The sequence below is a fragment of the Watersipora subatra genome, chromosome 1, assembly GCF_963576615.1.
Source record: "Watersipora subatra chromosome 1, tzWatSuba1.1, whole genome shotgun sequence".
In the NCBI taxonomy this organism is placed as follows: Eukaryota; Metazoa; Bryozoa; class Gymnolaemata; order Cheilostomatida; family Watersiporidae; genus Watersipora; species Watersipora subatra.
This window is the reverse complement of record NC_088708.1, coordinates 29,237,890-29,256,907: the sequence shown is the minus strand read 5'-3', so window position 1 is coordinate 29,256,907 and position 19,018 is coordinate 29,237,890. Positions and strand designations below refer to the sequence as shown.

The following is a 19,018-nucleotide window of genomic DNA, read 5'->3' as shown; positions in this document are numbered from 1 at the left end:
CCTGAGACAGCTATTAATTATTTCTATGTTGTTGATTTCAAAATTTTAACGAAAAAAAGCTAAAAGTTTTTGAGTTGGATAATGAGAGAAATATTTGTTATTGGTGTAAACGATTCATTATTAATATGATTTTGTGGACACTTTTCTACTGATCCCTTGATAATAGGAATTCCTAAAGATCAAAGATTGTCAAAGTAGCGTTCAACGGGAGGTGGCGTTCAAATAGAGGTGGCGTTCTAATAGAGGTGGCATTCAATTACAGGTTTTACGATAATGTTATTTGTTGTGAGTTTATGCATTGTATTAGTTTTGTTCTTTGAATGCAGTGATGCTAAAGCACAGTTCATTTTGTGCACCAGTAAAACATTCCTATGTCTTGAATGTGGAAAAAATCATATTGTAATTTTCAAATATAAATGGTTTGGTGAAAGTGCATGTGAAATTGGTGGGGTCAAGTATGGCCAACAAGGTTAGAGACGATTATATTCTCTAACTCCGTGGTTAGGCCAACCATGGAGTTAGAGAATATAATATATTAACTTGGCTTCAGAACTGTTTTCCGTAATGCAAGGCATTGACTTTGGTTTGGCTTCAGGCTATGCATGGGCAGAAGACAAAGAACACTGTGAGGAATATGGTAGGATGTTGCAGGCTGATCCTAGGAAGGTCAGCATGAGGGCAAAAAAGAGAGGACTTCCTCAACTTGGCACCTTGGGTAGGTGTCATGTGCGATGGTACTTTAAAGTTTTTGAACTCAATTTAAAAAATGAAGTTATTGAAAGCTTAGGTATTATGCTGCCATTTAGACAGTAGCTCTAAAAAAGGCTTGCTGATTTGTCATTTATTTAGTGAGGTAGGAAGGATCGAACCAAGTAAAACACAAGAAATAAAACTTACTAACTCTTACATTGCTTCTTCAGTATAAGGAGTTGTCTGCTTATTTGTCATGCATTATTGTGAAGACAACTGTTGAATTTTATTGTTGGAATTACCCGTAATCATATCGTTAATTTTAAATGCTTTATCATTTGGCACATGAGAAGCTCACAAATAGCCCTGGCATGATTTAAGTGATTTTTCCTGCTTCTGCATCTTTTTATGGCTTGATAGTGAGGCAAGTCTTACTAACTTTCTGACATAAAATTTGACTTCTTCTCAAACAACCATTCAGGTGAAATATTACATGTAATAGATGCCAATCATTTATCTTTTCATATATTTTAGTTTATTCACAATTTTATTCAATTATTAAAACTCATATGTGTAGGGGCAGGCAATCACTATGCCGAGATTCAGGTGGTAGATGAGATATACGACAAGCATGCTGCCAGTAAGATGGGTATTGACTACAAAGGTCAGGTCTGCGTTATGATTCACAGCGGCAGCAGGGGTCTTGGTCACCAAGTGGCCACAGGTGAGTCTATATTTGCTGCTATTTGATGGCAAGTGCTGTTCACACAGACACTGGAAAATGAGTGAGCTGCAAGAAGCAGGTCGCAAGCAGTTAGTTTTGATCTCCTTCCAATAGTCATCATAGAGTGGAGCAGTTGATCCAGATCACATGATCCGTTGGTCCTATCCCTACTACTCACTTCTCATTTCAGTAGTAGGGGTAGGTAGGATTTTTTGTGCATGTCTGTGCTCCAGAAATACATACATGAAGAATAATCTATTATTTTACGAGTTATTATTATTAGTTATAAGTGGGGTGATTATATTGAGGTATTCATTGCAAGGTTGGTCAAACATGAAGTATTCAAACTCATTTTTAATTCGGTATTCGTTGGAAAAAATTGTTAGTTATTGTCAAATTTGAATACAATTGAAGTGAACACCAGGGGATAATAAATTCAAATTTTAACTCTTACCGTTTTGTTTCGAGTTAGTAGTTGTATGTTTGCTGTCTATTGCTGTTAGTAGTTGTATGTTTGCTGTCTATTGCTGTTAGTAGTTGTATGTTTGCTGTCTATTGCTGTTAGTAGTTGTATGTTTGCTGTTGATTGCTGTTAGTAGTTGTATGTTTACTGTCTATTGCTGTTAGTAGTTGTATGTTTGCTGTTGATTGCTGTTAGTAGTTGTATGTTTGCTGTCTATTGCTGTTAATAGTTGTATGTTTGCTGTCTATTGCTGTTAGTAGTTGTATGCTTGCTGTCTATTGCTGTTAGTAGTTGTATGTTTGCTGTCTATTGCTGTTAGTAGTTGTATGTTTGCTGTCTATTGCTGTTAGTAGTTGTATGTTTGCTGTCTATTGCTGTTAATAGTTGTATGTTTACTGTCTATTGCTGTTAGTAGTTGTATGTTTACTGTCTATTGCTGTTAGTAGTTGTATGTTTGCTGTTGATTGCTGTTAGTTGTATGTTTGCTGTCTATTGCTGTTAGTAGTTGTACGTTTGCTGTTGATTGCTGTTGGTTGTATGTTTGCTGTCTATTGCTGTTAGTAGTTGTATGTTTGCTGTCTATTGCTGTTAGTTGTATGTTTTTTGTTGATTGCTGTTAGTTGTATGTTTGCTGTCTATTGCTGTTAGTAGTTGTATGTTTGCTGTCTATTGCTGTTAGTAGTTGTATGTTTGCTGTCTATTGCTGTTAGTAGTTGTATGTTTGCTGTCTATTGCTGTTAATAGTTGTATGTTTGTTGTTTATTGCTGTTAGTAGTTGTATGTTTACTGTCTATTGCTGTTAGTAGTTGTATGTTTACTGTCTATTGCTGTTAGTAGTTGTATGTTTACTGTCTATTGCTGTTAGTAGTTGTATGTTTACTGTCTATTGCTGTTAATAGTTGTATGTTTGTTGTTTATTGCTGTTAGTAGTTGTATGTTTACTGTCTATTGCTGTTAGTAGTTATATGTTTACTGTCTATTGCTGTTAGTAGTTGTATGTTTACTGTCTATTGCTGTTAGAAGTTGTATGTTTACTGTCTATTGCTGTTAGTAGTTATATGTTTGCTTTCTATTGCTGCTGCACTTTTCCAGCTAATAATTATACCATGAATATTCTATGCTGGGTATTCATGCTGATGTATATGCGCTTTCTCTCCTGTAATGGATGTGATAGGCTGTCACATGGCAGAGCCAGTTGCTCTCAGAGCTTACCCTATCATTTCACTAAACTTGTTGTCTTCATTAGTATGAATATCTGAAGAGCCCTTCAGTTAAGAAATGCTGTAGAAACACCTAGCTTAGCTTATTCATAGTTTATTGTATGGATTAATATTTACTATGGCAGCATGCTGTCTGAGAAAGCTTTTTCACACGATTCTGTCCCTGAGTCTCTGCTAGCACTGTGTGTTTATTTCATATAATTCTGTCCCTGAGTCTCTGCTAGCACTGTGTGTTTATTTCGTATAATTTTGTCCCTGAGTCTCTGCTAGCACTTTTAGTTTATTTCATATAATTCTGTCCCTGAGTCACTGCTAGCACTCTGTGTTTATTTCATATAATTCTGTCCCTGAGTCTCTGCAGCGCTGCATGTTCATTTCAGTGATTAGTATATTTACTTGATAATATTAATTGGGCTTGCTTTGCCTCGAGTCCTTGTCTAAGCCTGCCAGCATCAAGGTTATTGGCAGTCAAGAAGAATGGCAGCGCTGTATTGATCCATAGCTACATCTTAGCTAAGCCTTTGCGATCCTCCTGCCTCCTTTGGCTTTCCTTCACCTCACCCCAGAGCCTCTTTGTTCTAGCAGAATATGCAGTGATTTAATGAGTTAATTCATGCTTTCATAGCTATTATATGATTGAAACTGCGTGCTGGGTTAAGAGCCATTAGGGCAACAGCAGTGGATACTCTAGCAACCATCATTATATGCTGTTGCTGCCATTGGTTACTTATACAGTGCTAACTGACAGCGCTCGTGTCATTGCCTTCGCTGCCGCGACAAACTAATCTTAGTAAAATGTTTATACCTTACCTTTTGTTTTCTTCAGTTGATTCTGCAGCAGCAGTGTGAGCCTGCTGGTTGGCACAATGAATGCTTCCTTACCCTGTTGGCCATATTATCTCACTTCCACTCTGTTAGGGTACCTTCTGAGCGTTTCAGTTTCATTCCATCAGCCCGCTCTTCAGGGGTGGCTATATGGCAGGTGAACGAAACCATTTAATGCAGCGCTTCTCTATTCATTCTCAAACCCCCTACAACCGATGAGTGCCACCTCGCACCCCTTGTTTTGAATGAAACAAAAAAGGCTCACAAACAATGACCAACAGACATTCGGAATGTATGACAAAAATATGTTATTGGGAGGTCATTTTAGAGAGAGTCTAGCATTGTCCCATGGCAGAAGCGTGTAAAAAACTATCCACTCTGTTATCGTTGAATGTTTTTTGCTTTTTGCTATTTTTTTATCGAAACGTGTTTCTATGTGGGCAGGTAAAATGCGCAAATCTTTTCAAGATGGTTTGTGTTACAATAATTATTTTTGATGTATAGAAGAGATGAAAATTGTTTGATGTACACCTGTGAACAGCAACTCACATCCCTTAGGTGGGCGAGCACCATTAATCGGGAAGCTTTTGTTTAATGTCAGAAACCTTCGCTGAGGGAAACAGCTAGAGTCCATAGGTTTGCGACTGAATGTCTCCAGTCATGTTCATCGATTTAGTTCAGCTAGATGCAGCTGAAGCTTGTGTTTAAATGAACAACTTATTATTAGCGAGTGCAATAATTACTTTTCTCTAAAAGTGGTTGATTCAACTCTAGGTTTAGAATGTATCAAATTGAATAAATTAGACAGGAAATTGCTGGAATGATGGTATTGCCTGAGTTCAGTTTCCTGTGTGACCACTCCTTGCAAACTTCAACTGCTTTGGTTTGCTTGCCAGGGTACTCTATGAGTGTCTCACTACCATTACTCTAGAGTACTCTATGAGTGTCTCACTACCATTACTCTAGAGTACTCTATGAGTGTCCCACTACCACTACTCTATAGAGTACTCTATAAGTGTATCACTACCATTACTCTAGAGTACTCTATGAGTGTCCCACTACCACTACTCTAGAGTACTCTATAAGTGTATTACTACTACTACTCTAGAGTACTCTATGAGTGTTTCTCTCCCAGAGTACTTTATGGGTAGCTAGGGAAAGATTAACTTTTAATGTTTCTCACTTCAGCGTGGATTATCATGACAGCGAGTGTGCTAATATGTTATTATCTGAAGTGTAATTTAGCCACTCCTATGTAGAGAGAGTTGTTTTATTTGCCGTGCTGCTGCCTGTTCACTTTAGATCACCACTGTTCACCTCCATATTTACCAACAACATTTGGATCCTTCAGGCGATCTCGATTCTCTTGCAAAGAAATTATTCATATTGTGAAGTTTGTACTTTGAAGCACAAAATGTGTAAATTATGATAACATGTTTTATTCGATCTCAGAAATATTCTTTGTTTTTCTAAATTTGTTAAAAACACAGTTTTCTTTGGCTGATAATTATTTTCAAGTTTATAAAAGTACTTGTAGTTGGTGATTGGGCTCTGTAGATGCCTTGGTGTCCATGGAGAAGGCGATGAAAAGAGACAAGATAGAGGTGAATGATAGGCAACTTGCCTGCGCGCGCATCTCGTCTGAGGAAGGACAAGACTACCTGAAGGGCATGGCTTCAGCAGCGAACTACGCCTGGGTCAACCGCTCGAGTATGACCTTTCTCACTCGCCAGGTGCTGTTTTCTCTGCATGCCCTCTGCTGTCCGCCTTTCCAGTTCTTTGGCATGGCTAGTTGTACAGCACTAGATCTAATACACTTTGTTGGCATTAATTAGTTCTCACCTGGCAGCATGAGATGTAACTGTTGGAATATAGCAATATAATATAAGTATATTATGTGTAGATATTGGTGTGTGTGATCGAATTTTGTACTGTTTTCGGTGAAGATGTAGTGGTTTTTAGTTGTGTAGTTAATAAGTTTTTTATGTATTTATTTAGAGGGATTACATTATATGACCATCAACTTGAAAAACCTGTCAGTACTTGTCATCAATGACTAGGATATGTGCGAAAGTCTTCACTAATTGATTACATTAACCTGTTCATCCTATACCCAAATTTCAGGCTTTTGCAAAAAAGTTTCAAACAACACCTGATGACCTTGACATGCATGTCATATACGACGTATCGCACAATATAGCCAAGGTTGAAGAGCATTACATCGATGGCAAGCAGAAGACTCTGCTTGTGCATAGGAAGGGTTCCACTCGTGCCTTCCCGCCTCATCACCCGCTTATACCAGTGGATTATCAAGTATGCCACAAACTTTCACCCGTTTTAAAACTGTCTTCGTATTTATTTGTGTGAATTTTGTATCACGTCTTTAGATATTGTGTTTAAATGTAGTGCATTTCCTTGCAGTTAACAGGGCAGCCGGTGCTCATCGGAGGCACAATGGGAACGTGCAGCTATGTGCTAACTGGCACAGAACAGGGTATGAACGAGACGTTTGGGTCTACTTGCCATGGAGCCGTAAGTGTTTTATCCGCCAGCATTAGCAGAACGTTGCATTGAGAGATCCTTTCATAGGCTGCGCTATCTCTCATATAGTAAAGGTCAAAGGGGGTGCATAGGTCAAAGGGGGTGCATAGGTCAAAGGGGGTGCATAGGTCAAAGAGGGTACATAGGTCAAAGGGGGTACATAGGTCAAAGGGGGTACATTGGTCAAAGGGGGTACATAGGTCAAAGGAGTACATAGGTCAAGGGGGTACATAGGTCAAAGGGGGTACATAGGTCAAAGGGGGTACATAGGTCAAAGGGGGTACATAGGTCAAAGGGGGTACATAGGTCAAAGGAGTACATAAGTGGGAAGGTGCGAGCGTGTAACGCAAAGTGGTCCTGGTGCATAAGACTTGATTTCAATCTGTAGCAGCATCTTTGTGGTAGCAATCAAGCATGCAAAGTATAATACGGATTATTAATCTAATGGGTCCTGCCATCAGCTCACCTAGTTGTTCTATAGTAATATTGTAATATTCTATTTTAAGAATTCTGTGTAATAGACGTGTAGAGGTACTATCACTCTCTATGTTTTCATAAATTGGTATAAGATCACCCAATGTTTGACCAAATACAAATATTGATGCTCCATTATCAAACATAATTCTCTCAAGTACTCATTACTAAGATCTCTAGGTCTTTACGGTGCTGCCGTCTGTAATATATGAGCCACATTATATTGCTGTTACAATATTTCTCAAGTCGGCATAGATGGCTCCTTTTGTAGTTTATTTGTCATAAAACTTGAGCAAATATTATTAAAAATTTGAATTGGAACTCTCCTGTACACAGTTGCTTGTTTAGGAGTAGTAGTCTGTATTTAATTTTGCTAGCAATATGCAAACACACTCCCATTACACACAGTTCTATGGTAATGACAACATTGGTTTAGGGACTGAAATCGATGAAGGACTATTTATATATTAGTTTGGCGCTGAAGTGTGGGTTGGACTTATGGTTACAAGGTTTGAAGTTCAAATCCCATTCATGGCCATTTTTGAGCCATGAACAGGTGGTATAGGCACTCTGATACACTCCGTGGTCTGCTCTATTCAGCCATGTTATATCTGAGTGTCATTGGTACTTGCTAAGTTTACACATCAGATAAGATATTAAAATAATTAATTGTTATGTAATACAGTCAGCATTTGCTTACATGATTTGTATAACTAATACTCTCCGCTTACACTGTCTATTGTATAGCTAGCAGTTAGTAATAATACATATAGCGTGGTGGAAGATGCAGAACAAGGGAGACAACTCTAATATTTGTTATCGGCATAAGTCAGCATATGAAGAGGTTACTAACGCTCAGTATTTTTAAAATTCTCATCTCCCATTTCCTCCAAGTTGCCATAACCTGTTTCCGGCGAGGTTTAACTTATATTCAGTGCATATCAAACCTGTCTCAGTCTATATACTGTAGTATACTCTGTTTAAACAGTTTTATTGATTGCAAAGCAGCAGAAGTAAACAAACCTCAAAATGCTATTTTTATGTTAAAAACTTATGTAATTAGGAATCTAAATCTTGATTATCTGCACCATTTACGTTGTTCAATTCTCATCTAAATTTGACATTAATACATTTCCAAAGCTACTTACAGGCCGTATTGTCTGTCAGATGACAAACTAATGGTGGTTTAGGCCATTGAAAAAAATTAAGGCAAGCTTATAAGCATTGACTGCCCTTTGCATTGTAATATGTATAAATTTTTCAGTTTTCAAGTAATTGTGTGAACCACTTGCTACAAGATCTATACACTATCACTGCTACATTTTGTTAATCGAAATATTGTTTACTCCATTGTTTCTACAACTATAAGTCATTCTTGCTGTTTGTTGTTCAATTATTACGATCACATTGGTGCTGTTTATGTCAGATGTTAAGGAAACGGACAAGTGTTCATGTATCATGCATATCAATGTTCTTTGACTGTTTGTGTTCATGTATGACCCACTCAGAAAAAAGTTTGGTGTGAGTCCTTGAGTGTGCCATATGGCTCGTTTTAGTGTTGGCATCATAAGGCAAAAATGTTGTATAGAGGGGTATAGAAACCCATAGTAATTATCTAATGCAAACACCCTCTGGTAAAAAAGATCAAAATTTTATATACGTACTTTACATATTAAAAATCAATAACAAAATAGTAAACCCTAGGACACTTATGTATTCGCGTAATCTAACTTTCGCATTTTCGCGGTGTCATCTTCTCACGAAAATTTCATAAGTGAAACTAAACTATCATAACGAACGAGCGAAAACGCGAAATTAAATAGCTTTGTTCATTGATATCCACAATAAAATCTTCATATTAGAAATGCAGGCAATTTTCGTCTGCGGTTGGGCTCAATGGGAAATTTCTGGTAAACTCATTATAGCTAATACATCGACTGAGCAGCATGGCAAAGCAAATTAAGATGATATCAGTTTAGTCACCGAATTTGTAACTGATGAGGATGAAAGTCTGGTAGGTGAAATCATAAAATTGAAGAATAATTCTTGTAGTGATGAATTTTATTACCAACCAAAAAAAATATCAACCCTCACCAGGTCCAACCACATTAAAAAGTTTTGGTTGTGAACAGACACATTAAAGACAGTGCTGCTACTTTAATTATCTGTATAATCACAAAAATCTAAATATTGGTTGGCTATAATATCATCAACTAATTACCTGTTTTATGACTCGCGCGCGGTAGTTAATGAACTCACAGAAAAATGTTCCTTTTTAGATTAGAAAATCTCAAACAAAAGTTTGAAATTGCTTCGTTGTTATAGGCTGATTTTATAGAGAAATCTTCGGACAACACAGTCAATTTCATAAAACTCTCAAAGACCGTGGGTTATATGGTCAACGAATAGTAAAATCAGGTTACCACGCAATTGCTGAGAAAGTCCAAAAATGCGTTTATGGCTGTGTCCCCTAGAAAACGCATAAATGCGTTTATGGCAGCGAAAGGGTTATACAGTTTTTGTTGTGAAGTTGGTAGTTACCTATCTATTTTCTTCTTGGCATTCGAGTGTGAAAGTCACGGCGGGAGGACCTAGACGTCATTGATAGTCCAAGAAACAAATGGCAGCAAGTGATCAAATTGAATTATCGATCTCACCCACACATTTCAACCTGCGGTTTACAAATACGAACTAGTCCCAAATTGAATTTTGTTTCTTATTAGCAAACTAGACCTGAGGAATGTAATCTGTTTTTTCCACTGCATTTATTTTCACATCCCTATATTTTCGCACTCATCAGAGCCGTGAAATTAAGTTGCAGCAAAATTTTACTCTGTGTGCTACTCACGAAACTAAATACTAGCGAAATAAAAGTGTCCTAGGGTATTAACCTTAGTAAATATAGTTACATTCAGTAACTTTAGTGTGTTTAGTGGTTATGATTTGCAATAAAATGTAACATTACAGTGTACTATGTGCAGTACATACCATAAGGAGTTCTTACCTTCAAGACAGACGTATAACATGAACGTTGAATTTAACTTGAATGAATTTAGCTTACTAAACACATACATAAAGCTAAGTTTTACTATGTATTTTACTAAACTTTAATTTTGTCATCGTATAAATCTTTTTCATCTGTTTCCTTTTCAATTTTCGCTATAACTTGTTATGAATAATACTGAACAGAGAGAAAGAGTAAGCATTGTATCTCCTTCAAGTATTGTGGTAGGGATTTTGGTGAATAGCTTATCGACATCTTCATTATTCTGACGTACTCAGCACACTGACCGCCAAATTTGAATTTCGGAAAACAATTTTGTTGATGTCATATGGCGAAAAAAATGCTGTATAGAGGAGATGAAAAAACATCGTGTTTCACATCGTAAGGCGAAAAAAACCATATAACCGGGAAATCGTAACCCGGGGTGCACTGTATCAACATTTGTAACCCGCTGAAAGGGCATTGGCTCACAATGCTTAACATATACAATAAGGATAGCCCTATGTCTTTTACATAAGTGCTTAAAACTTATTAAAGACTCCACCTTGCGGTGTTTTCCTAGTTGGTCGCTTAGCCATAGATCTACTAGTTTGTATCGCTCAGATCAGTGCCTCGTAACAGCAATATGTATGTGTCAGGTATTCTAGCGACTTTTGGCTGTTTAACCGCGTACGATTGTATCAAACTAAATTATAGATGGTCGGATGGAAGACTTGATCGCTTTCTATCATTGCAGGGTCGGGCCATGTCGCGTGCCAAGTCGAGAAGGAACATCGGATTTGAAGAAGTCTTAGAATCGTTAAAGGAGAAGGGAATAAGCATCAGAGTTGCTTCTCCCAAACTGGTAATGGAGGAGGCTCCCGAGTCATACAAGAATGTCACAGATGTAGTCAACACATGTTAGTATACCCCGGGTTCTCTCAGTGTCTGTATGTAAATATCAAATAGCAGTACTTGCCGTCACGGTGTGTTAACATTAGTTATTGAATGGAACACTGACCAACCTAAATGATGGTTTTTCTTGGTTCAATATTTTTGTGTTGTTATTAATACTAGTATCATGACAATCTGGTGCGCCGTGAGAGATCAACAGGTGTAATAAGTAATGGCACAAGTATTCTAAAGTGCAGCAAGCTTTTTGAGTGACGCAGATGGTAGTGTGCCTAGTTACTCAGCTGAACGTCCAAGTTTAATTCCTGTGTGATGCATTCTTTTTCTCACATCCACCGTGGCTTCAGACTGAAGGGCACTTGTCTCCTTCAGGTCCTCTTATGGTAAATATGTCAATGCAAGCTCTTGCATATTGAAATTTTCATGCAGCCATTTCTAGATTTCTGTATCAACACATACCTACATGTACTCGCAGTTTGAGTAAGGCTTCATCTCATTCAACAGTCACAAATGAATACAGTCTAATTGAGACTGTTGTTGGAGAGGTCATGACTGGCAGCAGTTATATAAACATCTATTTAAATTTGTGGCAGCTTAGTCCCGTGTATGTAAAGAATTGAAATGAGTCTTTTGATTCTATTGATGAGCTGACTGAGTAGGCACCTGTATGAGAGGCAGCGAGGGAGACGCGAGGCAGCAGTAATCAGACTTGCCGTGCATTCAGTTGTCTAGTCGTGCAGCAATACCATTAGTCGCCTGATTCCAAAGCTGTCTGCTTCCTGAGGTTTTCTGTTGTTCTTCAATTGATCTCCAATGATGGTACCATTGGCATTGATTAAGAACATTCTGAAGATCTTTTTGACAAATAGCGTTATGTTTCATTTTCTGTCATTGATTGGACGCTGCGTTCTACCTAGGAAATAAACGCATCTTTTCATTGGTCGTACATTTTGACTTTTCATTGTTCTTCTGTTCACTAGGAATGGGTCAGTACTAGGAATGGGTCAGTTGGTCTGGTCATTTTAGATCTTTTCATCCACATCTCCTAGGATTATCTGTTAGCAGACTGATGTCTGTACTTGTATACAGTTTATATTTTCAATCATTCTGTAATGCCGTGACCTAGATGTATGTATGACAGAATAATAGGTAAGGTAAGGTAACTCCTACATTTTGATGCAGCATGAACCCACCGTAATATTCTGTTATCTAGTATTAGTCAGATCCTATTCTAGAAAGGTTGTGTCTATACAAATGTAATTGGCCTTGTTCATTTTAGGTCACATGGCTGGGATAAGCACAAAGTGCATAAAACTCCGTCCCATCGCTGTTATCAAAGGCTGAGGCTATTAATGGTTATGTAATGTACGTGATGCTCCCTTATCAGCAAGTCTGTAGCTACTAACAGTTGGTGCAATCTTCCTTGAAGCCTGTCAATCGCTGACATCCTGTAACAAGGACTGACAACTTCTATGCTATATGAAAATGATAGGTTGACGAATGTATATTTTCACAACAGCTGTCCAATATGATGTTTTTTGTCTATTACCTTTTTTATTATGTCTACCTTTCGGGTCTAGTTTCTGCCATTTCTCTTAGAAATGAAATGTTATAAACTTGATGATATTTATTGACTGTATAATGCCTAGCATTGAGATAAATTTTAGCAATGATGTTCCAGCGATGATGTTCCAGCAATGTTCAAGTAATAAAATTTATAAACAAGTATATCAGCTGTGATTTTTTCAAAGCGTATACAATTTTGGTTCTAAGGAAGTTTTGCAATAGGTAACTTTGGTTTACAGGCTAAAATTCAATTATCAATTTATAGACGAGTCCATTGTACCTAAGGCTAAATATTTCATTTATTGCTAAAATTTGGTTATTACAATTGTTAACAATCCTTTCCATTCTTATAATGGTGTGATATCACAGTAGCTGTACAACTGTATATCTCGGAGTTGTCTGGGGTTCTATCCACATGTTATTATGTTGCACAGTGTCACCTGTTAATGTTTGCTGCTACATGGCCAACAGATTTAGAGATTTTATCAAAAATCTTTTGTTGCTCAATCAATATTCCTTTAATGGGATGTAAAGCTCATTTAAAGAATAATATATTTAAGTGAACTCAAATAAAATTATACTGTAAGTTTATTTCAGGAATTCATAATTATAAATGAATATAATTAGGCTAAAGTTTTTGGGTAGCAAAAATTATATACATTTTGTGGTATTTGCTAATAAAGATTACTTCCGTTCAGCTGCTGACTACATTACCGGCTTATAACTATAAGTACTGTCTCTCGCTTGGTGTCACCTGCTGACTCCTCGTAACTATGAGTACTGCCTCTCTCTTGGCATCACCTGCTGCCTCGTTGTAACTATGAGTACTGCCTCTCTCTTGCATCACCTGCTTATTCCTAACTGTAAGTACTGCCTCTCTCTTGGCATCACCTGCTGACTCCTCGTAACTATAAGTACTGCCTCTCTCTTGGCATCACCTGCTGACTCCTCGTATCTATAAGTACTGCCTCTCTCTTGGTATCACCTGCTGACTCTTCATAACCTCTTCTAATGGCCAGACTTATTTTGAGCTGCAATTCCTATAATATCTTAGATTCTCCAAAGCTAAAGGCTGCTTTACAAAGTTATAAAGTTCTTTTGAGCAGTCCTAGTTTTGCATTGCATATCACAGATGAGGATAGATGAATCTGATGCATCATTGACTCACACACTCAAGACTCATTGCTTCTCGCTTGTATTCGTGCTTCTCGCGTGTTCTCACAAGAACACAACTCTGAGATATGCTAGGTTGTGTATTCTGAGATATGCTAGGTTGTGTAGTCTGAGATATGCTAGGTTGTGTACTATGAGATATGCTAGGTTGTGTCTTCTGAGATATGCTAGGTTGTGTACTCTGAGATATGCTAGGTTGTGTATTCTGAGATATGCTGGGTTGTGTACTCTGAGATATGCTAGGTTGTGTATTCTGAGATACGCTAGGTTGTGTACTCTGAGATATGCTAGGTTGTGTACTCTGAGATACGCTAGGTCGTGTATTCTGAGATACGCTGGGTTGTGTACTCTGAGATACGCTAGGTTGTGTATTCTGAGATACGCTAGGTTGTGTACTCTAAGATACGCTAGGTTGTGTACTCTGAGATATGCTAGGTTGTGTACTCTGAGATACGCTAGGTCGTGTACTCTGAGATACGCTAGGTTGTGTACTCTGAGATACGCTAGGTTGTGTATTCTGAGGTATGCTAGGTTGTGTACTCTGAGATATGCTAGGTTGTGTACTCTGAGATATGCTAGGTTGTGTACTCTGAGATACACTAGGTTGTGTACTCTGAGATACGCTAGGTTGTGTAGTCTGAGATACGCTAGGTTGTGTACTCTGAGATATGCTAGGTTGTGTACTCTGAGATACGCTAGGTCGTGTAGTCTGAGATACGCTAGGTTGTGTACTCTGAGATATGCTAGGTTGTGTACTCTGAGATACGCTACGTCGTGTACTCTGAGATACGCTAGGTTGTGTAGAACCTCTGTTTTATTAATCTAAAAAGTTCTCGTGTTTGTCTTGCAATAAAGCAGCAAAATACAAGAGAAAGTAAAAAATTTTTACTACATGTAGGAATTTTTGGTGATGACCAGAATATTTGTAATTTTTATAAAATACCCTCAAGTGCATTATATTATATTGATTATTTTGACATGTACAGGTTATTATTCATAAGCTTCAGGAATATTGTAAAAAGAGAATATAAACTATTAAATTAGAGAGTTGTTATGTAATAAAGTGTCAGTGGAATTTTTATATATATCAAGGGTTGGTGCGTGCAAAGCATGTGATTGTTGGATGATCGTAGAATCACACCGACCATTGAGTAATACTAACCATAGAGTGATGCTGACCATGGGGTGATACTAACCATAGAGTAATGGCAACCATAAAGTGACACCACCATAGAGTAATGCAAACCATAAAGTGATGCTAACCATAAAGTGATGCTAACCATGGATTGATGCTAACCATGGATTGATACTAGACATAGATTAATGCTAACCAGAAAGTGATGCTAACCATGGATTGATACTAACCATAAAGTAATGCTAACCATAAAATGAGTTTATAGAATGTTTATGATTCTTTCATATATGCCTACTCATAACAGAGAGTTGATAAACTTGATAAGCCATCTTTTTAGAAGTTGCGACAATTTTATCAGGTAAATAAGCGCCGACAGGAATTCTCTTGGTGCTTTTTGCGGTATGCAAAAATGAAGCTTCTTGTGTGTAATACAACAGCTCGAGAATTGGCTAGATCAAACCAATCTCATTTCACTCTAGTTTACTAACCTAAGAGTAAACTATCCTAGCAACATTTGTTTGCATCAATGCCGCTACTCGTTCTATAATACTATTTATATATTGTTCTATACTATTTAACAATCTTTCTGGTGACACTGATTAGCTTATTGGACTTCAAACATCTAGTCTATCATAACTGTACTGACAGCAGTACAAATATAATCTATTATTATACACTCATTGTCTAGTTTGGTTATGCGATTCTAGAAGCTTCTATCATAGAATTGCTATATAAATGTATATGAAAAAGCTGCAAATGAACGAAGGCATGGTTATATCTGGCAAAGAACCAGATTATCAAGTGATCAGCAATAGCAAGCATAGCTTCGCTGAAGAGGATAATTAGGTGGTTATATTCATCAGGCTTACAATGCTATTCATGTATTTGAAGAGGTTTAAATTGCGTGACTTCTTAATAAGAAATTTCTAAGTTGGTCTATTGAATGTTTCAGTACATCGAAAGACAACTATTACATATTACAAGCACTTATTACAATCACATGTTACAAGCCCGTATTACAATCACATATTGCAAGCCCGTATTACAATCGTATATTGCAAGCCCATGTTACGATCACATATTGCCAGCCCATATTGCTATCGCATATTACAAATGCGTATTGCAACAACACATTACAAGCCCGTATTACATTCCCATATTACAAACCCATATTACAAGCACGTATTTTAATCACATATTACATTCACATATTGCAAGCCCGTATTACAATCACATATTATAAGCCCGTATTACAATCACATATTACAAGCCCTTATTACAAGCACATATTACAATCAGTCAAATGTACAAGTTGTGACCAAATTCTTGTTTTGTAACTCTTATGAAGATTTTGCAAGGAAATATTATGAACCTTGACAATTTACCACACGTTGTATTCATATTATATCAATGTCTAAACATACCAGTTCATGTCATGCCACATCCAGTCATGTAAGTTCAATGTCAGTCGTAACCATGTCTGTTCAGCTATGCTAGTCAAGCCATCCTAACCATACTACATCATACTAAATAGGCAAGCCAATTTCAACCAGCTGTATACATGATGATATTGTCTGTCTGGACAGCCAAGTTAGTTTTAATGGGAGCATTTCTAGTCCTCCATCCTAAGTAGGGCAATATTGCGATCAACAAAACGGAAGCTAAGACGAATATTGGATTGTATGAGTTATCATAGATATGAATAAGGATAGGCTAGCCATGCGCTGACTTACATACGATTGTATTAGATCCAAAGTTGTTGGCAACTACACATATTTCAATGCGAGAATGCGCATATGCTTGCGATATATAGTAGATAGTTCTTACCAATGTTTTCCAAGTGATGCTCTCCTTAGCCTATAGGAAGCAGGCTTTGCTGTCAAGTTAATACGCTGCCAAAGATATGCGTTGAGGCTGTGCAGACGATATTCACAGAAGAAAATTACTCTGTGCACAACGCCTACGCAACATCACGCAACCATTACTCTCTGTCATCTCCTCATCGCTCCAGTCGACTGAGTTACTTACCCAAACTTTAGAGCCGGCCGAGAGTTATATAATTTGCAATTAGGTAGCTAAATACAACTCAGATTTGTCTAATGGCAGTTGGCTAGACGCTTGACTGAAGAAATCAGCAATGAATTGCTGCTGCGCTCCCATGTAGTTGCTTTGGAGCTGCTGAGGCTGTTGCTTGTGGCTAGAGAGACTCTGAGAGATGTTTATATACGCATATTCCTAGCCATTCCGTTTCTATGTGAATGAATGCACAAATCCTCTCATAATCAATGCCTATTTCAATGAACAAACAGTGCAGGGTTCTTTCCAGCACGTAAATTTATATAAGCTCTATAGAAACTAGCGAAATAAAATTATTTAGTAACGAGCAATCATCACAAGCAATGATCTGTGGTCTAGCAACGCATACACTTGCATTCAGCTCACACAAAGGCCGGAGTTTAGCTGTCGCTAATATCATGATATATATTTCCTTTTCTTTAATTGCCATTATACGAAGGGTCTGCTGACTGCGGTGCTGCCTGACAGCGACGCTATGCCAACAAGGGTTTCAGAGATAGTTGTCAAATATTCTTAAGTTTCTCAATATTTTACCCTACAAATTAGCATTGATATACATGTATTCATATAAATATTATTTGCTTCAGCTTGTATTTTAGTAGCATACTGTACATTTAGTGCCCAACAGCTGTCATCTGATAGTCTTTCGACTGAATCTACATAGTCAAAGATACATACTTCTCCAGATTTGCTCACATGTACTTTTGCCCTTTCCTGTGTACAGTTATAGCCATTAGCTATTACAAGTCCACACTAGCAGATGGATGTTTGATCACTAAACAAGAAGCTATATTATGAAAAACTTGACTGTTTTATAAAATTGAAATGCTTTCCTTTTAAAAGATTATATTTAAAACTACCCGTGTAGTCTTTAGTTTTTACTTCAATTCAATGTTTCAAGATTTTTTTGGTTTGTGTCCTCGTTTTTTACATGACATTTACAGGTTCTCAACTCATTTCAACTTACGTGATATGAACAAATTGCATACAATCACTACCAATCATTTTGAAAATGTCATTGCCAGCTGCTTTAACAATCTTCCACTAAATATCCGTTCTCTTAGCAGAGAAAGGCATTTTAAACACTATTTGTCAGACTATTTATTCAATTTTAATGGCTAACTGTTGCTTTTTTCCCTTTTTTTTGTTTTTTGTTTTACTATTGTTGTATGACCTAATTTGAAAAACATTTCTATTTGTTAAATGAAATTATTGCCAATAAAGTAATATATATATATATATAGTCATAGTATGCTGCAGGTAAACATAGTCATAGCACCTGTAGTCATAGTCTGCAGGCGCAACAGGCTGTAATTGATGTCATTATGTCTAAACAGCGGCAACAGAAAAACTCTCCTTTCTAGACGTCCTAACATCAAAACTTAAAGTTCTATATTTGTTTTGTAAAACTTATTTCGGAGTAAGAACTCCCACGAATATCAAGTGCTAACCTGCCAATTCACCACATCGAGAGATAATTGTTCTCCCCTTGTTGAGAAGACTGTATAACATACCTGCCTAGGCAAATACTATAAAGCATTGTTCCTATTAATGACCATCTTCATCATCGCAAAAGACTGCAAAATATAATTTGAATCACACACATAGATTCTTAATAAAACTTCATCATAAAACAAAAGTAGCTAAACAAAGATGCTCGTTGAGTAGTTGATTAGGCCAAAACCTGCTCATAAATATATTGCAGTGAGTCAAATGTCTTATAGCTGCTGTAGCATGTGCTCCAAAATAGAAAGTTACAAATAGCCATGTAACGGACAACCACAAGAAGGACGTTTCGCACAGGTTTAAAATCTGATAATGAACAACTCTTTGATCAGAGAAGATTCTTTAAATAGTAAAGTTTAACTTATAAGGTTGACAAATGATAGGCCATATGACTTGCATGCTTTTCATCGGCTTGAGAAACAATGGTATCAGTCAATACAAGGAGAGAAGATAACTCTAGTAATGTCTTTTCTTCTCTAAATAATTTCTAAGAACTCGAAATATGCTGTACATGTAAGTGATGAACATTCTTCAAACAAACAAAATTATACACAATGATACATAAATGAAATTTAATGAAAGCATTTTATCTACTACAATTTACAAGTGCCACAATACCCATGCAGTACCAATAGCTAACAAATCTGAAAGTGAGACACCGAGCTCGGTATGCCACGTATTACAATGCTAGTGGAAGTAGTTGGCACGACAACAGTAATTTAGAGTGGAG

At 37.1% G+C, this 19,018-nt stretch overlaps 1 protein-coding gene across 3 annotated transcripts in view; it reads left to right on the top strand.

Moving 5' to 3' along the window:
- Positions 1–12,560, top strand: part of LOC137385778 (RNA-splicing ligase RtcB homolog) — a 34,051-nt gene extending 21,491 nt beyond the window's left edge. For all 3 annotated transcript variants that reach the window (XM_068072332.1, XM_068072334.1, XM_068072333.1), the window contains exons 7-13: positions 596–715; positions 1,268–1,414; positions 5,480–5,655; positions 6,047–6,235; positions 6,344–6,454; positions 10,678–10,840; positions 12,112–12,560. In XM_068072332.1, coding sequence (XP_067928433.1) covers positions 596–715; positions 1,268–1,414; positions 5,480–5,655; positions 6,047–6,235; positions 6,344–6,454; positions 10,678–10,840; positions 12,112–12,176 — 971 coding nt within the window. In that variant the 3' untranslated portion in view covers positions 12,177–12,560. The remainder of the gene's footprint in view (positions 1–595; positions 716–1,267; positions 1,415–5,479; positions 5,656–6,046; positions 6,236–6,343; positions 6,455–10,677; positions 10,841–12,111) is intronic.
- Positions 12,561–19,018: the final 6,458 nt, after the last annotated feature.